At 29.8% G+C, this 23,549-nt stretch overlaps 2 protein-coding genes across 4 annotated transcripts in view; both read left to right on the top strand.

Moving 5' to 3' along the window:
* The window catches only part of LOC119603064 (dedicator of cytokinesis protein 3), a 77,030-nt gene extending 54,662 nt beyond the window's left edge, over nt 1-22,368 (top strand). For all 3 annotated transcript variants that reach the window (XM_037954933.1, XM_037954934.1, XM_037954935.1), the window contains exons 5-13: nt 13,108-13,228; nt 13,299-13,539; nt 13,602-15,344; nt 15,411-16,231; nt 16,301-16,410; nt 17,645-17,851; nt 17,916-18,090; nt 18,157-18,378; nt 18,448-22,368. In XM_037954933.1, coding sequence (XP_037810861.1) covers nt 13,108-13,228; nt 13,299-13,539; nt 13,602-15,344; nt 15,411-16,231; nt 16,301-16,410; nt 17,645-17,851; nt 17,916-18,090; nt 18,157-18,378; nt 18,448-20,358 — 5,551 coding nt within the window. In that variant the 3' untranslated portion in view covers nt 20,359-22,368. The remainder of the gene's footprint in view (nt 1-13,107; nt 13,229-13,298; nt 13,540-13,601; nt 15,345-15,410; nt 16,232-16,300; nt 16,411-17,644; nt 17,852-17,915; nt 18,091-18,156; nt 18,379-18,447) is intronic.
* Nucleotides 20,407-22,368, top strand: LOC119603067 (sex-determining region Y protein-like). Its single transcript, XM_037954940.1, has 2 exons — nt 20,407-21,390; nt 21,756-22,368. The coding sequence occupies exon 1, from the start codon at nt 20,470-20,472 to the stop codon at nt 21,349-21,351; it is 882 nt and encodes a 293-aa protein (XP_037810868.1). The 5' UTR covers nt 20,407-20,469; the 3' UTR covers nt 21,352-21,390; nt 21,756-22,368.
* Nucleotides 22,369-23,549: the final 1,181 nt, after the last annotated feature.

The following is a 23,549-nucleotide window of genomic DNA, read 5'->3' as shown; positions in this document are numbered from 1 at the left end:
ATGTTCAACATTTTCTCAAGTTAAGCTTTTTTCTTATTGACAAATTATTATTTGAAGAAAAATTTGCGGTTTTTGTTTTACTTACGGAGATACGCCCTTGAGAATTTGTTTTTTCTGAAACAAAAAAGGGCCTAAATTACATTAAAAAATAGTAAGTTTTAACATTTTCAACTAAATTCAAATCGGGTTTTGTTGGTCAAATAGGCCGAAACATGTAAGGCATAAGGCTTCTTTGTTTTCATAAAGATTTTAGGAAATTGGAATTTTTCTTTGAAAAAATTCTAAAACTGATAAAATAATTTCTAAATTACAAGGATTCGCTATAAGAGCCATTTTTGTTTCATTTGATGCCAACTTATAATATTTCACATTTTCGAAGTAAAAAATTCAAAAGAATTTTAAAATTTTCATGAATTTTAAGGTAATTTTAGAACATAACCTTTTAGAATTTCTTTGATAGGGACGTTGATTTTAATTGTAGGAGTGTAAGTTTTAGCAGGAACAAGTATTTTGATACGGTGCATCATAATCAATCAAAAAGTCAATTTTGATTTTTTGTAACTTGGGTCTTTTTGGATTTCACATGACGATATTGTCAATTAATGAACGTGACGTGATGTTACAAAAAATTTGAACTTGCTCTTTATTCACCTGATACTAAGTGGTAAATTAGTACTTTTACTAAATTTTAGTATTTAAAGAAAGTGAAGTTAAAAATAAAAAAAAATGTTTTTAAATGGACCATTATTAATTTAGAATAAGATAACTGCAAGACAAACTGGAGCTTATGTCCAAAATTGGACATCTGAAGATTTAGTACATATTGTTGAATTTAGTACATAATGTAGTAAAGAATTTCTAAACTATTCTTAATCTGATTAGATTCGACATTTAAAATCGTTGCTTTACGTAGGGTATCTTAATACTACAAAATAACGAAATTTATATAACAAACGTTTTAATGTTGCAGTTTTTTTTTATAGTACTTCCATTTAAAGAAGCTTGTTACCATGGACCTTTTTACATATGATTTCAAACTGTGATACAAAATTCACAAAGTGAAATAAAAAATAAAGAGAATATACACGGGTGCAGCAGCTCAATTCCACTGTATGAAAGCATGGCATTATTTATAAAAGATATGACAGATATTCATTTAACAAACTACGAGTGCTATACCCATACCCCATATGCTGCTAAGGCATTCATTCAAACCTTTTTTACTCATTTGCTACGCTGCACAGTGGTATAGGAAAAAAAAAGAGGGAAATAATTCGGTAACTTCTAACCGGTTAATCCGATTTTAATGAAATTTGGTATGCACAAAGAGGAGGTGTTGTCGAGTTTAGGTTTTGAATTTGGACCTTATAGGCCAACCAGGGGACCGGCGGGGGGTCCTCAAATTTGGACACCTCGGCTATGTTAAATTTTTAAAACGATCCTATTTCTTCATTTGAGTTCCGATTTAAAAAAAATTTCGTATATAGAATCTCCTCATCGAGCACTATAAAAAATGTCGTCGTAGCAGTAAATTATCTCTTATAGTTTAGGAGATATTCGCATTTGAATATTAAAATTTTAAAATTTTTACCGTCCTTACTTTAGTTTTTTTGATAATAGCAGGTCCAAATATTTCCGATTTTCGCCATTTTTTTTTATTTGCTTAACAACAAGTTTATATACCAAGCAGTGAAAGAATTATGTAAAAATCATGACTGAGTCCAAAGTTATAGGCATTTAAATTTAAAAAATTAAAAAAAGGCGATTTTTTGTCATTTTTTTGGGAAAAAAGTATCTTTTTCTTTTTAAGTTATCTAAAAAGTTTCTAAGAAGATGTATATAGAATTTATACTTTTTGGAAAGCTGACTTTACATAAAATACGATAAATGAAACAAAACCTAAAAATTTTTGATACCGAGGGGACCAGGTCCATCCAAAAAAACCCTATTTTTTATGGAAAATTAAATTTTGAGCAAAAATTCTCAAATCGCATAGTCGATATCAAATTATAGTGACCTGTTTTATATGACCCAATATGTTCTTAATCATTTTGTAACGGGTTTCGATAACCCCGCCCCTGGTATGGATATAATAGGCAAAAAACTAAAAAATCCCATTTTTGGGATTTTTTAAAACTTTTTTGGGAATTCCGGGATTTCTAATAAGAAAATTCGAAATTTTTATTTAATTTTGGATTTTGAGTAAAAAAATCTACCTAACTGTAAAATTTCATCAAAAAATATTCATAAATAAAATTTTTATTGCAATTTGAAAAATTTGTATCTTCGCAAAAACTGAATAAAAAACATTTTTTAATTTTTTTTAAAAAAAGTATTCCGCGAATTTTTTAATTTTCAAAAATTATATACAGTTTTGAAAAATAGACAAAATTACCTTTCCATTGATATATAACATGCCTACCTAATGTTTTTTAAGTGACAAATTAATTAGGGAAAACTCAACATCTTTTAGAAAATTTACCTAGCACTATTATTTTCATCCATATATGTAACAAATTTAAGAGTTAACCTTATGGATGAAAATAATAGTGCTAGGCAAATTTTCTAAAAGATGTTGAGTTTTCCCTAATTAATTTGTCACTTAAAAAACATTAGGTAGGCATGTTATATATCAATGGAAAGGTAATTTTGTCTATTTTTCAAAACTGTATATAATTTTTGAAAATTAAAAAATTCGCGGAATACTTTTTTTAAAAAAAATTAAAAAATGTTTTTTATTCAGTTTTTGCGAAGATACAAATTTTTCAAATTGCAATAAAAATTTTATTTATGAATATTTTTTGATGAAATTTTACAGTTAGGTAGATTTTTTTACTCAAAATCCAAAATTAAATAAAAATTTCGAATTTTCTTATTAGAAATCCCGGAATTCCCAAAAAAGTTTTAAAAAATCCCAAAAATGGGATTTTTTGGTTTTTTGCCTATTATATCCATACCAGGGGCGGGGTTATCGAAACCCGTTACAAAATGATTAAGAACTTATTGGGTCATATAAAACAGGTCACTATAATTTGATATCGACTATGCGATTTGAGAATTTTTGCTCAAAATTTAATTTTCCATAAAAATAGGGTTTTTTTGGATGGACCTGGTCCCCTCGGTATCAAAAATTTTTAGGTTTTGTTTCATTTATCGTATTTTATGTAAAGTCAGCTTTCCAAAAAGTATAAATTCTATATACATCTTCTTAGAAACTTTTTAGATAACTTAAAAAGAAAAAGATACTTTTTTCCCAAAAAAATGACAAAAAATCGCCTTTTTTTAATTTTTTAAATTTAAATGCCTATAACTTTGGACTCAGTCATGATTTTTACATAATTCTTTCACTGCTTGGTATATAAACTTGTTGTTAAGCAAATAAAAAAAAATGGCGAAAATCGGAAATATTTGGACCTGCTATTATCAAAAAAACTAAAGTAAGGACGGTAAAAATTTTAAAATTTTAATATTCAAATGCGAATATCTCCTAAACTATAAGAGATAATTTACTGCTACGACGACATTTTTTATAGTGCTCGATGAGGAGATTCTATATACGAAATTTTTTTTAAATCGGAACTCAAATGAAGAAATAGGATCGTTTTAAAAATTTAACATAGCCGAGGTGTCCTAATTTGAGGACCCCCCGCCGGGCCCCTGGTTGGCCTATAAGGTCCAAATTCAAAACCTAAACTCGACAACACCTCCTCTTTGTGCATACCAAATTTCATTAAAATCGGATTAACCGTTTAGAAGTTACCGAATTATTTCCCTCTTTTTTTTTTTCCTATACCACTGTGCGCTGCATATACTATGTCTGGATGTTTAGTAGAGGAAAAAAATCTAGGAACAAAAAGAGTTGAAAAAAATTCTTTTGAAAAATGCATTATTATTACATTTTAATTTTTTTTATTTTTCATCTTGAATATAATGAAATGTTTGTTTAGTTTTATCACTTTCAGAAAATTTCATTTCATTTTTAAAAGTTACAAAATCCATCCGTCCAGAGATAAAGAGTGGAAATACCAACCTGCTGAATATATGAACATACATACACATACTCAGACATTCCTTTTATATTTTTCATATTTTTGTTTGTTACCTGTATCTAAAGAGATGTTGTTCTAAAGACTATTTATTGCATTAAGATGTCGTTTTTGTTTAAAAGGTACTATGAATATTATTTTGTTAAGGAAATATAAATACAGAAAATTAAAGAAAAAAAACGAACGAAAAAGAATTTCTAGGTATCATCACTAGGTACGTTTGTATGTACAGATACTAATGCAGGCTTACGTTGATATGAAGATACATAGGGTTTTACATACTATGAGATACTTTTTAAGTACACTTTTATATGTATGTATGTACATTAGGGTTGCCCTAAAAAAATTCTAAGTTCAAATTTGAAAAACCGAAAAGATTAAATTGTTTTACCACTTTTTGTAATCGCACATAAATGTTTAATGTGACATTGAAAGCGCCTTTCACAAACCTTTCAAGAAATAAGGAAAAAATCATAAAAACCTAAAAAAAGGACCATTTATACAACAAATATTGATTGCAGGACAAACATTTAAAAAAATGGTTTCTTAGAATGGGGCCACCCTAATGTACATGTATTGGTATAAATACGTTAAATACAGGAATATAAAGCTATTGAAATTATCATATTCACGTTTTTTGTTTATATGTTTATTATAAAGACATTTATGTTTAATATGCATACTTACTTAATAATCAAATATACATAATACATGTTTATATTAGGATTGTCTGTTTAGTTATTTAGTCACAAAATTAATATTGTTGAATACTTGATGCATTCAAAGAACAACAGAGCTTTGAAAGGCTCCTCGCAAATTCAAAATATTCTATTAGGGTATTCAAACCCCCGAATGATTTTTTCGCTACTAGGTCAAACTTTTATGCTACCGCTAATTGAAAGTTGATAGTGATTTAACGGGATTTTTAACTTTAATTAATATAAAATATAAACGGAGTATCCTAGGAAGGGTGCTTTGACATACCTTCCAACATTTTCGGAAGCATTTGAACGTTTTTCCCCTATCACTTCGTCAACTTAATTTGAAGTTTTAACTTTGTAAAATCAGAAGTTTGGTTGTTTTCAACCGATTTTCAAATCTGCATTATAAGACTCATATAAATTCCAAAATAATCTAAAAAAATTCTATAATGGACCAAACTTAATGCCAAACTATTTTTAAATAAGCTAAAAATTATGACAATTTTGACACCAATTTTGTAGACCAAAAATATTCTAAAACAATTTTACAATTATTTTCCTCGTAATTAGCTAAAAAGTACGGAAATTTCGATTCTCATTTCGAAAAGATTGCAGATTTTTTTAATATGTTGTACTGTAATCAAAACGTTCAATCGCTGAAAGGGAACTGAAGCTTCTTTCAAAAAATATTTTTTATTTTTCTAGTGTTCAGTACATTAATACGCATCCTACTTACATGAGATTCTTAAAATGGCAGTTCCTCGGGCAACTCTAATGTATAAGTATGTATGTATGTATTTGTTAATAGTGAATTTCGGAGGGTGGCGCTAAAATGGATTTAAGCCATTGTGAATCAATTCTTTTGAAATTTATTTACGATGTTTTTTTTTTATTTGATTGTGTTATCAAATATACATAGATTTTAATATAGACATCAAAATACTTTTTGGTCGTTTGCATTTTGAGGGGACTTGAATCAATGATAAATCGAATTCTGCAGAATTTGAGATGTTAATTAATTTTATAGAACAAATCTATTTATAGAAAAACTGTCTCATGTTTATCCAAATTTTATAAATTTATAAATATGTTTATTATGTATCCCTACATATTTCTCACACTGTATGTGACATATACTAAGTACATGTTATAGTTTTGTATATTGTTTGTTACCTTTGCTTATCGACGTGTAAATAATAATTTGTTGTTAGTTATCTTTGTTGTTTTATATTTATATTTCTTTCTATCTATCTTTCTTTAGTTTTTTTTCTCTTATGACACTTCAAAAGGTACCAGTAAAACGAAGATATGTTTTTCCACAGATATCAAAATTTGTATGTAACTTTTATATATATCGCACACCCAGTACAAAAGTGACACAACTCAAAAAAATTTTTTAAAGAAAAGGAAATAAATTTTTTACAAATTCTGAAAGATAAAGAAAGACATAACGTTTCTTCTTGAACAGTTAACAACAACAAAATACACTAATATTTTTGTAGAGTTAAACAAGTATCTTGTGTATAGTTTAAGGCTTAAACTTAAGGCTTAAAGAATATAAAAACGCAAAAATAAAATTTTGAGTTGTGTCACTTTTGTACTAGGTGTGCGATATGTATGTAAAAAGAACTTTAGTATCATACATGTACGACGTACTTATTTATTTAAAATATGGCTTTATTTTTTCCATTTGCTCTTTTAAAATTTTCTTAACACTATTTAAATATTTCACAACATTATTTTATAATTTTTATAACACTCTTTTTTTTCGTATGAAGTTGAATTATGTAGTATGAAAATTCGATTTTAATTTTTATATATTTATTTTTCGCTTTCGTGTTAATTATTTTTAAATTTGTTTCATTTTACTGTGGCTCATTTAGAGTTATAAAAACACAATACTGGCGGCGTATTGGCCCAGCCGTTGTATAGTGTTGTAGTCGTAGTTGTTTTCGTTGTTGTTCGTAACACAGTAATAAACATTAACGGCAGCACAATATTATACCATCAGCAACAACACCAGCAACACCATCAGCCAAAACCACACAACTCAAAATAACACTCTACTTAAAGGTACTTAATTAAAACTGACTTAAAAAAGAGTTCATTACTACTACCAGCTACTGTGAGTTTTTCGGTTTTTTACTGCTTATAATTTGGTTTATTTCTTAGGCCTCCTTCTGACTTTAAACTGATATTCGTTTTTGGCCAACCGAACTAAAACCACTTTACTCTATTATGGATGAATGTTGAACGTGCCGCGTTTAAACTTTGGTTTAGGTTATTTTTTGGAGTTTTTTTTTTTAGTTTTGACATGTTTTTTTTTTTTTGTTATTATTTCATTTGTGCCAACCCAAGTTTACTCTCAATTTCTGATATTGTTGGCTACGGCTGCTGGTGTTTAACACTTATACATTTACAATAATACATCTCATTTGTATGGAGTATTTTGTATATTTTTTTGCTTGGGGTTTTGTATCCCAGTTGAACTTGTGACGCATACTTTTAAAAAAAACAAGTTTTGAGATACACGATTACATTGAATATCAACGATTTCTCTTAGTATATCTGAAATACAGGCTTACCAAATGCGAAAAATACAAAATATTTTCGATTAATTCAAAATTTTTTTATCTTAATAATTAAATTTGTATTTCTATTTAGAGAAAATTTTATTTATACACAATTTTGATCAATTTTTTTTAATAAATATTTTTAGTCGATTTTTAAACGATTTATAGGCAATAATAGTATAAAATTCTGTAAGAGCGTAAGGTCTATTTAACACTAATTAAGTAAGTTAAGAGAAATTTAGCTTTATTTAAATTGTGTATTTAGCTTTAAGTAATTTTCTAAAGCGGACCTTATATAACCCCTATGATCATAAATCGTAAACCGATTTTGCTTATTGTCAAAGAACAATTGTGGAATTGTTTCCTTTACCTCCTCACCGTTTAGGTCCCAACGTTGTTTGCTGTTGATAGATAGATAGGATAGAAGATAGATAGATAGATGATGATAGTAGATAGATAGATAGATAGATAGATAGATAGATAGGAACAGACAGAAGATAGAGATAGATAGATAGATAGATAGATAGATAGATTAGATAGATAGATAGATAGATAGATAGATGTAGATAGATAGTAGTAGATAGATAGATAGATCGATAGATAGATAGATAGATAGATAGATAGATAGATAGACTAGATAGATAGATAGATAGATTAGATTAGCTAGCTAGATAGTGATAGCTAGATAGATAGATAGATAGATAGATAGATAGATAGATAGATCGATAGATAGATAGATAGATAGATATCGCTTAGATAGATAGATAGATAGATAGATAGATAGATAGATAGATAGATAGATAGATAGATAGATAGATAGATAGATAGATAGATAGATAGATAGATATATAGATAGATAGATAGATAGATAGATAGATAGATAGATAGATAGATAGATAGATAGATAGATAGATAGATAGATAGATAGATAGATAGATAGATAGATAGATAGATAGATAGATAGATAGATAGATAGATAGATAGATAGATAGATAGATAGATAGATAGATAGATAGATAGATAGATAGATAGATAGATAGATAGATAGATAGATAGATAGATAGATAGATAGATAGATAGATAGATAGATAGATAGATAGATAGATAGATAGATAGATAGATAGATAGATAGATAGATAGATAGATAGATAGATAGATAGATAGATAGATAGATAGATAGATAGATAGATAGATAGATAGATAGATAGATAGATAGATAGATAGGTAGATAGATAGATAGATAGATAGATAGATAGATAGATAGATAGATAGATAGATAGATAGATAGATAGATAGATAGATAGATAGATAGATAGATAGATAGATAGATAGATAGATATATAGATAGATAGATAGATAGATAGATAGATAGATAGATAGATAGATAAATAGATATATAGATAGATAAAAAAATCTTTTAAATTATGGAAAATAAGAACAACTCGGTATTTGAAAATCTATACACCTAATATAGCAGTTTGACAAACTCATAAACATAACTGTTTACTTTCAAATAAATGTAATATTATGGTAACCCTATAATGATTTACATATTTATATCTCATTCACAAAAAAAAACGAGCAAAAGTACTCTAAACTAAGTTTAATAACGTTAATGATTGCTTTAAAAAGCAAAAAAATAAAAATAACAAAGTTCATTTAAATAACATCAATTTTTACGAAGAAAATTCCAAAAACTAAAGCTACTTAAAAACAATTTAAGAGAGTCTTTTTAAATTCTCTTAAATCTTTCAGAATGTAAGACAAAAAAGGTTTAAATAAGAAGTAGTGAAAAGAAATTTTTACCTTTATTACCCATATATACTCATAAACTTAAGTATGTTTTTTACATTTACAATATACATGTACGTACATACCTTTTGAAACATTTATGATGTTGATCGTTGCTAGCCATCATCGTAAGCAGCAGCAACAGAAGCAGCAGCAACAACATCTGAATTTGAATTGTTGTTGACTACTTGCTATCTCTGTCTTTGCGTAAGACAGGTAAACAACGCCAGCGTATAACCAGCAGCATTTCGAGTCAAACCAGTAACAAAAAATTACAGAAAAAAACTGCTACACGGTAGTTGTAGTGGTAGCAGCCAAACTATATTCAATATATGATACTTGTACATTATTCGTCGTTTTGAACTCATATGGTTGTTTGGTATCTATACCGGTATAACAACCAACGGTCGGTCGGATGGATGGACGAACGGTGGGTCGGTAGATCGGTCGTTCGTTCATACAATTCAATAAAACATACATGTATGTATTGTATATGGCAGTTACTACTGGTGCCACATTATACTTACATATTAGGCCAACTAACTAACCAACCTTCTATACTTATTGCTGTATCATATAGTATATGGCAGCTGCTGGATGTGTTATTATACCGGGTTTACAACGATATATTTGGAAGCACATACATATAACAATATCTGTGTGTATCTAAGTTCTAGATATATACATACAACTTTGCAGATGCTATGACTATTCTTATTACGATTGTTTGTGACTCCTGCTCCTGCAATCACATTACTATAATCATTATGATGATGATTTTTTGTTATTTGGAATTCCTTTTTTTCTTCAGTTCTTGCATATTAAAAACAACTGGATGTATGTATGTATATACGTCATCTTTTTTTGTATTGCATTATCAAGTTCAAAGGGGAATTTTGTTTTTATGAGATTATTTTTTTAATAAGTTTTTGTAATCAATCCACAATTCATTAAAACTAATGTTCTTTAGTATTTAACTAATTCTTAAAGCTTTTGAAAATCGGAAGTTACATTATCTGAAAATCCAATTATTATTTAATCAAACTCTTTTCTAAACTACAACACTTTTTTATCTAATTTATTTAATATAAAAAATATTGAAATTGTTGCTTTTTAACGAGTCTTTCATGATTTTTTTTTTTCCAAAATATTTCTGAAATAAGCAAATCCATTAAAGGGTTAATATTTGTTCTTTTATTTAATCTCTTTGATTAATTACTATTTCTGTAAGTAATGATTTTCCGACTCTAACGTGTCCATGGATTTTTTTGGATATTTGCTTTTTTATCATTATTTTCTAAAATGAATTACATACTCTTGCTTGCGTACATACACTTCATGGCCATTATCTTTGGTTTAAAAAAAAAACCTTTTCTCATTCTAACTAGTTTCTTTTCTTTACATTGTAAGATCATGTTTAGGAATCCTATTAGTTTATAATGAGTAACATGTTAAAATATTAGATTTCTGTGGTTTTTTAAGAAGTGCTGCTTGTGGTTTTGCATTTAATGAATTTCCAAACGTCGTGTTAGTTTACAAAATAGTTTATATGAGTATTTGTATGTTTGTACTTTGTTTCCTTCAATCTTCTCTGCTATTTGTGAATGTTGCTTTTTAGTAGATAAAGTAGGATGAATAAATTAAAAAAATATGTACATTAGAGTGGGTCGGTCTCTATGGACAAAAAAAAGTTGTGTCAGTCACCCCCTAGGATTAAAGATATGTTAATAACATTTCCAAAAATATAAAAAATATTTTTTTGCCACGCCTAGAAATACCGCCCTTTTTGTTTTTTATATATAACGTCGCCATTTTAAGTCTGATCGTAACATATGATATATCAATATTTATGGCTTGACTGTAGCTATATTTCACTCTTAGAAAATTTTTTAATTCGACGTCATATTCTATGCGTGACTTCTGATATCTCGGATCCTTCTCTAAAATCGAAAATTGTGGCTTTACTGGAATAAAGTACATTGAATTATATGAACTATTAGCTTTTAAAATGCTCACTTTTATGCATAAACACCTATTTTATAGATATTTAAAAATGTTCAAGTATTTATCAACCGTTCCCATAACAAACAATTAATTTTCCAGGAAAAACAGTAGAATTTTTTTTTTAAATGAACTATATATAACAGAAATCCGTTTTATTGTTTCAGTTACAAACCATTTCAGATCCTACTTCCTTTCAAAATAGCAGAAAGTTAACTATGTATGTACTATATATCAATACAGCAATATAGTGGTTTTGGTTTTAAACCTTGTAATCAAACTACAAGTCGCAATTTTCCAGATAATTTGATGAAAATAGCCTCAAATATTTCACTTTACCAAAGGACGAAATTGTTTGAAAATGGATTAAATCGGAGCTCTTAATTGTGGCTTGTCGTTATTTCCCTCTTAAACACTTCCATTATGATGAAATTCTGCATATCTAACTCCTATATGAACATAAATCCCACCACCAAATTTTGATAGGATCGGTCTATAATTGATCCTAGCTCCCATATATAGGCTCTTTCAGAAAATTAGTTTTTCATCAATAAATTGCCTAAAAAGTAATGGACAAATTTCAATATAAATGCTTTATTAAACAAGAATCAAGAAATCAACTCATAACTGGTATCATATGGTCGGCCATTCCCGACTAATATTTTTTTATTAGTTTTTATTTCAAGAACTTCTTTAAAAATATATAACTATTTAAGAAAAGTTAATCTATCATTAAATAAATTTATTACATTTTATAAAAATTAGTATAAACATTTTTGAAAATTGTTTAAAAAAGAAACAAGAGACATGCAAGTAATTGTATGATAAAAACAGGAAATATTTTTATAAAGTATAACTATTTAATTTTGCATAGATTTTTATAAAATAAAATATTTAGTTTTTATGTACCTACGTGATTTTGTTATTAATTAATAAAATTAAATGCCGAATAAAATTATCTTCCTTGTGTTAAGATAAGGGCAGAATGAAATTTGTGTATTGTAAATTAATTTGAAAAAATAGTTTTCGACCATATCCCTGGCAAATTAATTGTTTGTAGTTAGAACTATACGGGTATTTTTAAATACCTGTAAAATAGGTGTTTATGCATAAAAGTGAGCATTTTTAAAAGCTAATAGTTCATATAATTCAATGTACTTTATTCCAGTATAGCCACAATTTTCGATTTTGGGGAAGGATCCGAGATATCAGAAGTCGCGCATAGAATATGACGTCGAATTAAAAAATTTTCTAAGAGTGAAATATAGCTACAGTCAAGCCATAAATATTGATATATTATATGTTACGATCGGACATAAAATGGCGACGTTATATATAAAAAACAAAAAGGGCGGTATTTCTAGGCGTGGCAAAAAAATATTTTTTATATTTTTGGAAATGTTATTAACATATCTTTAATCGTAGGGGGTGACTGACTCAACTTTTTTTTCGACCCACCCTAATGTACATACATATTTGTGTGGAAACTTAAATGTTTACACTTCATTTATCTTTGTATATAACGGATATACATACGTGGTATTATTGTTCCAACAATTTTTTAATAAATAATCTAAATAATAACTCTAATAAAGCATTGTCCGAACTGTAATTTCCGTTGAATATAATTCAAGATTTATCAATACATCATATCAATACAATTGGAAACCTCTGTAAAGAATTTAGTTAAATACGTGTCCAAAAATAAAAGGGGAGGTGAAGAGAATAAACTTTTAAATATTGCAATATTATTTAAAATAAAGAAAATATTTTATATTGTATGTATATTAACTAGAGATAATCGCAATCATTTCTGTGCGGCTTAAATTTTATACGACTTAAATTAAAAATTTTCCAATGATTTGTAAAAGACAAAAAAAAAAGCAACTCGGACCAGGATTTATAAAATATTTCACATATTTGCAATATAAGTTATCTGTAAATCTAACTTATGTATGTTTTTTACATTCATTCATTATTTTTCTTTTCTTTTAGAAAACTTGGTCTGGATTTAGTACCTCGAGTGGGGCCTCTGGCAGTGGATCCTCATAATATTGGTATAGTTGGTTTACACAATGTTCATGTTACCAGTGCTGATAATGCTAAAGCATCATCTGTGAGTTATTAAAATAATAATTTTATTTTATTGGACACATTTTCATTACTTAATTTTAATCTTTCCACAGAGTCGTGGCACATTACGGCGTAAAACGCAACGAAAGATACTCACACATCATTTATATTTTTGTATGCGAGATTTTGGTTATCGCATTGCGGGAGGCGATGATGCAGAAGTTTATTTTTATCTTTATGATGCCAATAATATGAAAGCTTTGTCTGAAAGATTTTTGGTCAAAATCTCTAAAGATGGCTACTCCAATTATATGGAAAGAATGAATAGTAATTGCACAGTATTCACAGATTTAGGTGAGATTTAGGAGTATATTGAACTTTTGATTTGCAAATATTAAAAATTCTTTTTTCTAAAGGTGCGGCTGATTTAAATGATGATCTCTATTTGGTGGCTGTTGTTATGCGTGTAGGCAAGATTTTATCTTCTGATCCGGTTAAGAAATCTGAAAAATCCAATAATAATGCTTGCTGTAATGGCCCACCCGCATATCGGCGACCGTTTGGTGTAGGTGTACTATCGTTGTCGGATTTTTGCCATTTTGATAGTACCATAGAAACAGAGGAAAAAGAGCATAACATTAAATTGGTTTATCATAATGATGAGAAGGATTTCCATCAATTACCCGAGTTAATAATTAAGAAATCAAGTGGCAAATATCAGCCGATAAGCACTGGTAGTCAAAGTAATCAAGGTGTTGTGGTATCTCTAAAACTCTTACATGGTGGCTTGGGTCAGGCACGCCAAGAACAACCCTTACTCTTCCAAGGTAGTACCATTACACGTAAAATGGGCTTCCCTGATGTCATAATGCCCGGTGATGTACGAAACGACATGTTCATTACCTTAGAGCGGGGAGAATTTGAAAGAGGTGGTAAAAATACGGCTAAAAATATACTTGTCACAGTGGTCGTATTTGATGTTGCTGGCAATATCCTTACGGAATGTTTATGGGGTGCTTCTGGTATGGATTCACAAAATTGTTACAAGTCAATGATTCTGTATCATCAGAATGCTCCCTGTTGGAATGAAATGTTACGTTTAAGTGTACCCATTGACAAGTTTTCTACCGCTCATGTGCGCTTTGAATTTCGTCATTGTTCGACGAGAGAAAAATCAGATCCAAAATTATTTGGATTTAGTTTTGCTCGTCTAATGGATCCTAGTGGTGCTACTTTGGCAGATGGCCAGCATGAATTGTTTGTGTATAAATGCGAAGACCCATCGAAGTTAATGACAGCTAACTATTTGATATTACCTTGTAAGCCAAAAGATCCACATGCTAAGGTGGAGTGTAGTTCAATATTCCATAGAAGTTCGAAAGAAGTGTTCGTAATGAGATCTTTATTATGTTCCACCAAACTAACGCAAAATGCTGATTTACTATCACTGCTGCAGTGGCGTGCTCACCCAGAAAAAATACAGGACTCCTTAACTGGCGTTTTACGTTTAAATGATGAAGAACTGGTGAAATTTTTACAAGATGTTCTGGATGCTCTTTTTGCCATGTTTTCCAATGAGGAGGGCAATAGCACACAACATTCTGGTCTTGTATTTCATGTGCTTGTCAGCATATTTAGTCTGTTGCAAAGCAATAAATTTCAACATTTTCGTCCCGTTATGAATGAGTACATTGAGAATCATTTTGCCGCTGCTTTAGTCTATAAAGGTCTGATAACCTCTGTAGAGCATATGGCTGTTTTTATGACAAAAGCAGAACATCCTGATCCGTTTCAGAAGTGTTTCGGTTCTTTAGAATATATTTTCAAACTTTTGATTCAGTCTAGAAAATTATTTGCTCGCGCTACTGGTGGTCAATATGAGGATTCATTTCGTAGAGATTTACACTCATTATTTACGGCTTTAAATGGTATGTTGGCAGTACCGTCATATGATGTTATTATACCCACCCAGGAGGCTTTATTAAATTCAACTGGTGTTGTATTGGAACAATTAAAAGATACTCTGCCAGCACCAGAACTAGGTATGCTGGCTCGGAATATGCTAGATGCCATACCCAGGGATGCACCAATACGTTTGGTGCAGGCAAAACTTCAGGCTGTAAAGGATTTAGTATCAGGTGAACTATTTCACGAGGATGGTAAGTGAAATAATGTTTTTAGAAGTAATCATTATTCGAAAAATAAAAATGTGTAATACATTTTAGATTCCCGGACTGTTATCCTATCTGTCGCCTGTAAACACTTACGCATGCATCTAAGCCGTCGTGATGAACTAAAACTTTGTGCCGAAATTCTATCGGAAATTCTAACACATCTCTACGATTTGCAAAAGGAACAAAAAGATAAAGTCACAAATACCTTGCAGCATGACTTGGACTCGTTGTGTAAAAATATTCTAGGAATTTTAATTAAAACCATTATTATAATTTTGGAAGGAACAAATTCTGTGCTGCCACAACTAGTGGCTTGTTTGTTAGGTCTCCTACAGCTTTTAGATGAAACACATTACAAACGTTATTGGGACGAGTTAAGTCCCAATAAAGATCCACGGGATCTTAAGGAATTTTTAGGCAAATCATTATTAGTATTTGAAGAATTACTGTCACAAGATTGGTTGGTATTTCCCACAGACTGGTTAATCATGAAGTTGGCCTGCAATGATGTACTACGCAAATCCTTGGAAGAATTTGCAAAGCCTCTGGTATATCGCTTCTTGGGATCAAAATCATTTGATTCTCAGCTGTGGTGGTCTTACTTTAGTTTAGCGGTAACATTCTTAACTCAACCATCACTACAATTGGAAAAATACCGTGAACCAAAAAGACGCAAAATTTTACATTCTCATGGTGATATGCGCGTTTTAATGGGTTTCCAAATACTAAGCATGTGGTCACAACTGGGAGAACAAAAACTACACTTTATACCCTCAATGGTGGGTCCATTTTTAGAAGTCACTTTAGTACCCGAACCGGCTTTAAGAAAAGCCACATTAACAGTATTTTATGACATGATGCAGTGTGAACAGGTAAATTTTTTCTTAGTTTTACAAACAACCAAATTTTTTAGATCCGCTTCAATATTAATTTAATTTTAGAGTGCTCGTGGTTCTTTCCGTTTAGTTGAAAGTGAACTTATTGATAAATTAGATTTATTAATAAGTGAAAATAAAGGCGATGATGAATATCGTGAACTTTTCAGCACCATGTAAGTTTTTAATATTATTTATACAATTTATTCACATGCATATTGATATCAAAATTGACTGTTGTAAATCTTATGTTATACGTAATTATTTATTTCTTTTGTTGTATTAAAAAATTATTACTTATTAAAAGCTTTTTCATATATTCATTGCTAACCGTATACAAATATACCATTTTCTATAACCATTATGCATTCACCAAACTAAAGGGAACATCTAAGTTTAGTGTAAGTTCAATTTACTATTAAATCATCATTTTGCTTTGTAGATTTTTAAAGCCGCATTCATCGCTTATTTTTATTTATTTATTAATTCATTTAATTTTTATTGTTTTATTTTTATCACCTACATATTACTTTTTATATCTACCATCAAAAAAGATGTGTAATTCATCGAAATATTAGCCATGTCCATCCGTCTGTTGGAATGAGCAAGAGCGCGGAAATTTTTTCATTAGCTTTAAACAATTTCTGTTTTTGTTTAAATTGGTAACAGCGCTCCACGATTCCATATATTCCCCCATCATAAAAATATCCTTCCAGAATACTGATTAATCAATTATGAATATGTTAATTATTCTATCAGTCGTCATAAAATATTACATTGACGGAATTATTACCATAAAACATGCTACTTTTGATACCAAAATTTCTTGAGGATCAGGTCCTAATTGAACCCTACCCCCACATAACATCTAAAACATAAAAATTAGAATACATTATCTTAAAAATGAGTTAATCATAATAAAAAATACCGAAAGTATCGATACATGATAGGACCACATTCCGAAATTTACTATACATGTTTTGATGGTGTTTATATACGATTTGGCATAGCCGAATATAACACTCCTACTTGTGAATATATCTTTAAATATCTCGTTAGAAGAAAGTTCAAAAAATCTTATAAAAAAGACGAATGAAATCTCCATTGAAATCGGAACTTCCATAACTTTATTTAAAATCCTTTGCAATTAGACCTTTTAACACATTTTTGATTTCAGATTCAACACTAGCATACTATGTATTTATCAACTTATAAAAGTTAATAATAATGATCAAATTGTATAATCTTAAAGTAACACCCGATTTCCATATTTTAAAATATTTCTATAAAAATTCCTAATTTACAAATATAATTAAAAATTTATTAGATTTTATAATTGTATATAAAATTATATAAATTCTATATTTAATTGATCAGATTATATATTAATTGCAATATTTTCTTAAAAAGTCTTCTCGAAAAAGTTCAAAATGAAAATCCAACCTGGAGAGATGCTGGTACGGCTTTTATTGCTTCGGTAACACGACTATTAGAACGTTTATTGGATTATCGTAGTGTTATGCAGGGTGAAGAGAATCGTGATAAACGCATGTCATGTACAGTCAATTTGCTGAACTTCTATAAAAATGAAATCAATCGCAAAGAAATGTATTTAAGGTAATATATATTTTTCAAGACAAAAATATGTACATATGTTTAATGAAAAAAATATTTTTTTCAGATACATTTACAAATTACATGATTTACACTTACAAGCGGAAAACTATACTGAAGCAGGTTTTACTTTGAAGCTCTACGCGAACATGTTAACGTGGGATCGTGAGTGTATAGTGGCTTTGCCTAACGATACTGTAGGAGAACCGGAATGGCAGCGTAAAGAAAAATTATATCATCAGGTAAAACTAAACTTTACATTCTTCTAAATATTTTTATAAATAGATATTCCAATTTTCTTATTTTAGATATTAAAGTATTTTGATAAAGGCAAATGTTGGGAGAAAGGTATACCCTTGTGCAAAGAATTAGCTTTACTATATGAGACTCGTCGTTTCGATTATAATAAACTGAGTGAAATTTTAATATTAGAAGCAAAATTCTTTCAAAATATTTTAACCCAACTAAGACCAGAACCGGAATATTTCAGAGTAGGTTTTTATGGTTTAGGATTTCCGTTATTTGTAAGAGTAAGTAGACTGCTCGTTTTTAACAGTAGTAAATAAAAATGTTCATTAAAAATATCCATTGATTTTCAGAACAAACAATTTGTTTATCGTGGCTTGGAATATGAACGCATTGGTGCATTTACACAACGCTTACAAACCGAATTTCCAACTGCACAAATTTTAACTAATAATAGCCCTCCGGCCAATTCCATCCTCACTGCTTCGGAGCAATATATACAAATTAGTTATGTGCGTCCCGTAGCGGATGCTCAAGCTTTAAAATCTGCCATGGTTACAGTTCCCGAGAAAATCGCTCGTTTTTATGAAGTAAATGATGTTAGTCGATTTATATCCGATCGTCCCATCTACAAAGGTACTGTAGATAAAGATAACGAATTCAAGTCTTTGTGGATAGAACGTACTACACTCGATATAGCCAGTCCATTGCCTGGTATATTAAGATGGTTCGAAGTAAAACATAAATCCGTGCAGGAGTTAACCCCAGTAGAATTTGCTTGCGAAACTATGAACAATGTGGGCAAAGAACTTTGGGATTTAATAGTGCAATATCGCAATGATCCTAAGCGTAATATAAACCCATTTTCTATGCGTTTACAGGGGATTATTGATGCTAATGTTATGGGCGGTATAAGTAAATACCAGGAGGCCTTTTTCACCGAACAGTTTCTTAAATCACCCCAAGGTGAGGGGCAACAGGCCAATGTACAAAAACTTAAGTCCTTAATTTTGGAAAAAATACAAATTTTAGACCAGGCCCTTGAACTTCACGGGCAACTGGCACCTCCGGGTGTGCAACCATTGCACAATCGCTTATTGGAAAGATTTTCTCAGTTAAAACAAAGCCTTTCTGGCTTAGGCCGTCTGAAGAGGCAATATTCTGAAAGTATTGTAAATACTCCGCTACCACCATTGCCTACAGAAAAACGAACTATGAGTTTAGGCACTAACAGTGGTCCCACCTCACTGATATCGGCTTCAAATTACTATGAACACGATGAAATATATACCAGGCCCGGTGAAACAAGACCTGTCGAACCCTGTAATTATAACAATTCCTATCAAACCTTAAGCAAGGAAAATTTGAACATTGTTGGTGATATAAGAACAGAAGCGCAAAATGCTCCTCCTATACCTAATCGTCCTCGATCTCAAAACTTCAGTTCAAACATGTCCTTGGATGGGCCTGAAGTTCCACCCAAACGCAATATAAATTTGCCGGGATCTCCAGGTGCGCCCCCTTTACCGCCGAGGGGCATAACACCCGACAAACGAGCCTCAAATCCCATGGTATTTAATGATTTTTCTACAGATTCGCCTGTATCTAGTATGCCACGAAGACCACATTCCACATCGCATCAACATAATCAAAAATATGCTGTTGTCGATATCAGTTTCGATGATCCCGAAGCTGATCAGGCTCCACATTCTTTAAATCATTCACATAACTGTCACAATTCTGACTTAAATCATTTAAATGTTGCATATGTTCCCAATGATTTTCGGGATTCAGGCATATCAACTGCTAGTGCGCACGAATTGAATCATTTAAATAATTTAAGTGAAGAATCTTCCTCAAATTCCTTAAGCACCGTTCATCATCGTGATCATTGTCGTATGTCTTCTAATGGCAGTATGGATGGTTCATATGCCATCAACTCATTAAACATAAATCAACGTGAGAATTCAACCAGTTCATTTGATTTAGAAGAAGTGCCCATGCCGCCACCACCCATACCCCCAAAATCGTTAAACATCATAGCCACTCATGAGTCATCCATTGAATCGGGCCCATCTACACCACCGGCTTTAACAAATCAGGCACAAAACTCAAATCATTCCCACTTACACCATCATCATCATCACCACCTTCATCAACAACCAAATGGTCACAATGATGGCTATGTTTCACCCAAAGCCACATCTGTGACTACATCCCACGATATAAATGAATCTCAGGGTGATGTTGGCAACACTTTTTGAGTTACAATATGTCGCTGCCACCAATCACCAACATCTACATCTAGTATTGAAGTTAACACGACTACAGAAACATCATCATCGCCTACAACCTCACCACCACCAACCAAAACAATGTTTACCGAACAGGCAGTCGTACATGCATCTCAATCAATGACTTCTTTGACATTAAATACGAACACCACACAATCACCCAATCAAAATCTCATTCACCAAAGTCAACAGCAACTACCCAAACAGCAACAGCAAGACAAATATAACTTTCATTATCATCATCACCATCACTCTCCCCATCATTCATCATCCTCTCAGCAAAATACTCAACAGCAGCAGCATCATTCACATCAGCACAACCATAATTATCATCGCCAAAACAAACAAGTACATACATTGCCATCATCTCTGCCCACTTCTATGGAATCATCAATTTCACGTCGGAATTCAATTATAGAACATTGTTCCTGTGGTCTTACATTTAAAGTTGATAAAAACACAAATAACATTATAACATCATCCACCTCTCTGCTAACGCTCAATACAATATACAACGAAAATCCAACCTTAATTGATCAAATAAACAATCAGGGATCCCTAACACAATCGCAGAATATACTGCAGGATGCAAAACACCATCAGAAACATCGTCAACAGCAATCACAACAACAGCATCAGTCATTTAACAAACACAATTATCATCAACAACAACATCATGCTCATCACTGTCATCATTATCAAACTCCATCGTCAGGTGGAACAGTAACTGTTGCAACTGCTCCAGTAACAATACCTCGTTACAAACCATCAGAACCACCGGAAATTCATACTCATGAATATTTCTCACAAGAATCTCAATCTCAAGATCACACCACAACAATCACAAATACGACTGCATCATCCGCAGCATCAATAAATGCTTCTTTTACTACACCACATTCGCATGGTTGTCGTCACTCACATGTTCATGCCCAAACCGATTTCTCATATGGCCAGCGATGACATGCTTAAGGAACTAAAATAGAAAATAGGAAGAGAGGCGTAAGTAAAGAATAATTTACATATTAAAATAATACTAAAAATTATACTACATGATCTAAAAGTATTAAAAGATTCATAGAAAATATTTCGAATGATATGGTATGTGTTCGAAAATGCTATGAATCTTCTCCAATTTGTAGCAACAAGTGAAAACTTATGTGTTTTAATATTTTTTATTAAAATCTTTAAAAAATGGAAAAAATAGTAACTATAAGTAGCAACTAACAAAAAAAGTATAAAAGTGTAGTAATAGCTCTTGTAGTTCTAAATTAATTCAAAATAGTTCTCAAACAACTAACTGTTCAACACAAGTTTTTCCTTAGATATTTGTAAATTTTCTAAATGCAATTCGAATTATTCAACAGAAAGAGTTTCGACACCATATCACTTCTAAAGAATCAGTCTGAAGGTAAAATTTCGAACAGAATTCATCGATCTCAAACTAGAACAAGTACAGGCTATAGTCATGTGTTGCAGTAGAATATATAGTTGTGGAACTTATACAACAAAAACCGAAAAAAAACAATCTATGTATTTATAAAAGACTTACATCTTCCATTTCTAAAGTTTTCCATTTTATTTTTCAAGCGATTTTTTTAGAAAGTTTTTATTTTTTAATTCGAAATATTTTTAACCATTCTTTCTTTAACTAATTTTTCAATAATTGAATTGATAGTTTCACTTTTCTGCGAAGCAATATTATTTTATATTCTATCTAAAAAAATTTATCAGCTATTATTTTATTAATATAAAACACATAATAGTTATTATCTTCCTATAATGCCAATCATTAGAAAAAAAAAGTTATTTCAAATCAAGTCATCATAGTCTTCACAAACATGCGTTTACACAGTAAAATAAATTTAAACAGAAATTAAAAATATAAATAAATATTTACTGTTTGGAATTGTAACTAAAATTAAAAAGTTACTAAATAACAAATAATAGACCTATATTTAATTAAAAATTATTAACAAAGAACAAACAATTTAATCAAAAAAGTTTCTATTCCTAACTGAAGAAAGAGAAAAAAAAAACAATTAATTATCAACATCAAATTATAATCCAATCATTAACTAAGTATCAAAATATTAAAAAATATAATCGAAAGTTGTGAAATTCGTATTGAAGAAATAAATTTAAATTAAAAAAACTCTTTAAAAACGAAAATGATTGTAACACCACATTTTTTTATATAAAATTATAAGTAGTTTACAAAATAAAAAATTATATATAGAATTTAAAAACGAAATATTGTGCAATGCAGGCATTACTTTATAAACATAAAAAACTCATGTTAAAATAGTTTAAACAAAATTTTGTATTATTCATAAAATTATGTATTGCTAATAAAATAAAACAAACTTTTTTATATATTTTTATTTAGGTTCTTTGTAACTATTTTATAGATTTCATAAAAAACATACATACATATGAATATGTCAAACAATTTATTTTAAACTTACATTCTAAAAACCAATTATATATTGATATACCACTAGTCAGTCAAATATATTTGAAAAAATAAGTGAAACAAACGAACAAAAAGTGCATAATTCCAAATATCATAGTTTTTACGTTTAATTGCAATAACAAAAAAAAATAATAATATTACTTTAATTAAGTTTAAACAATGAAATACATACATTATATTAAACCTATAATATGCATATTAATTAATATATACACAAAAATAAATTCAAATGAAAAAATGTTCATGATTTGTTTTATTAAGGATTAAAAAAGTAAAAAACAATAAAGAAGAATTTAATTTAAAATAAGTTCGTGGCATACTTTTAGGTGCTCAAATGTGACTAAATTTAGCGCCATCTATTGTTTCAGAATATTACGTTTACGAATAACAAAAAATCACTTTAAAAATCTGGCAACGCTTATACTGATTTTGGTATATGTTTAAAGAGTTACCAGACTACGGAAAATGACTATCAAAAATGGTTGAAGAGTTGCCATATTATTAAAATCAAAATTTTGCATTTAAGAATGAAAACATGTCGAACAATAGATGGCACTAAATCAAGGCAAAAATACGCCTAAAAGTATGTGGAGCAAATCGTCTGTTTACAACTAAATTACAAAGTCTAGAAGCGTTTTTTAGCTGTTTACATATTAATGTTCTCCAAAAAGATAAAAAACACACA

The sequence above is a fragment of the Lucilia sericata genome, unplaced genomic scaffold (genome assembly GCF_015586225.1).
Source record: "Lucilia sericata isolate MDLA Ls3-8-SP2 unplaced genomic scaffold, ASM1558622v1 Contig000272F_arrow, whole genome shotgun sequence".
Classification (NCBI taxonomy): domain Eukaryota; kingdom Metazoa; phylum Arthropoda; class Insecta; order Diptera; family Calliphoridae; genus Lucilia; species Lucilia sericata.
The sequence above is the reverse complement of the archived record's forward strand: the minus strand, read 5'-3'. Positions and strand labels throughout refer to the sequence as shown.

Bases quoted from the DNA above. Each gene is read 5' to 3' on its own strand.
- LOC119603067 (XM_037954940.1), top strand. From the start codon at position 20,470: ATGTTTACCGAACAGGCAGTCGTACATGCATCTCAATCAATGACTTCT.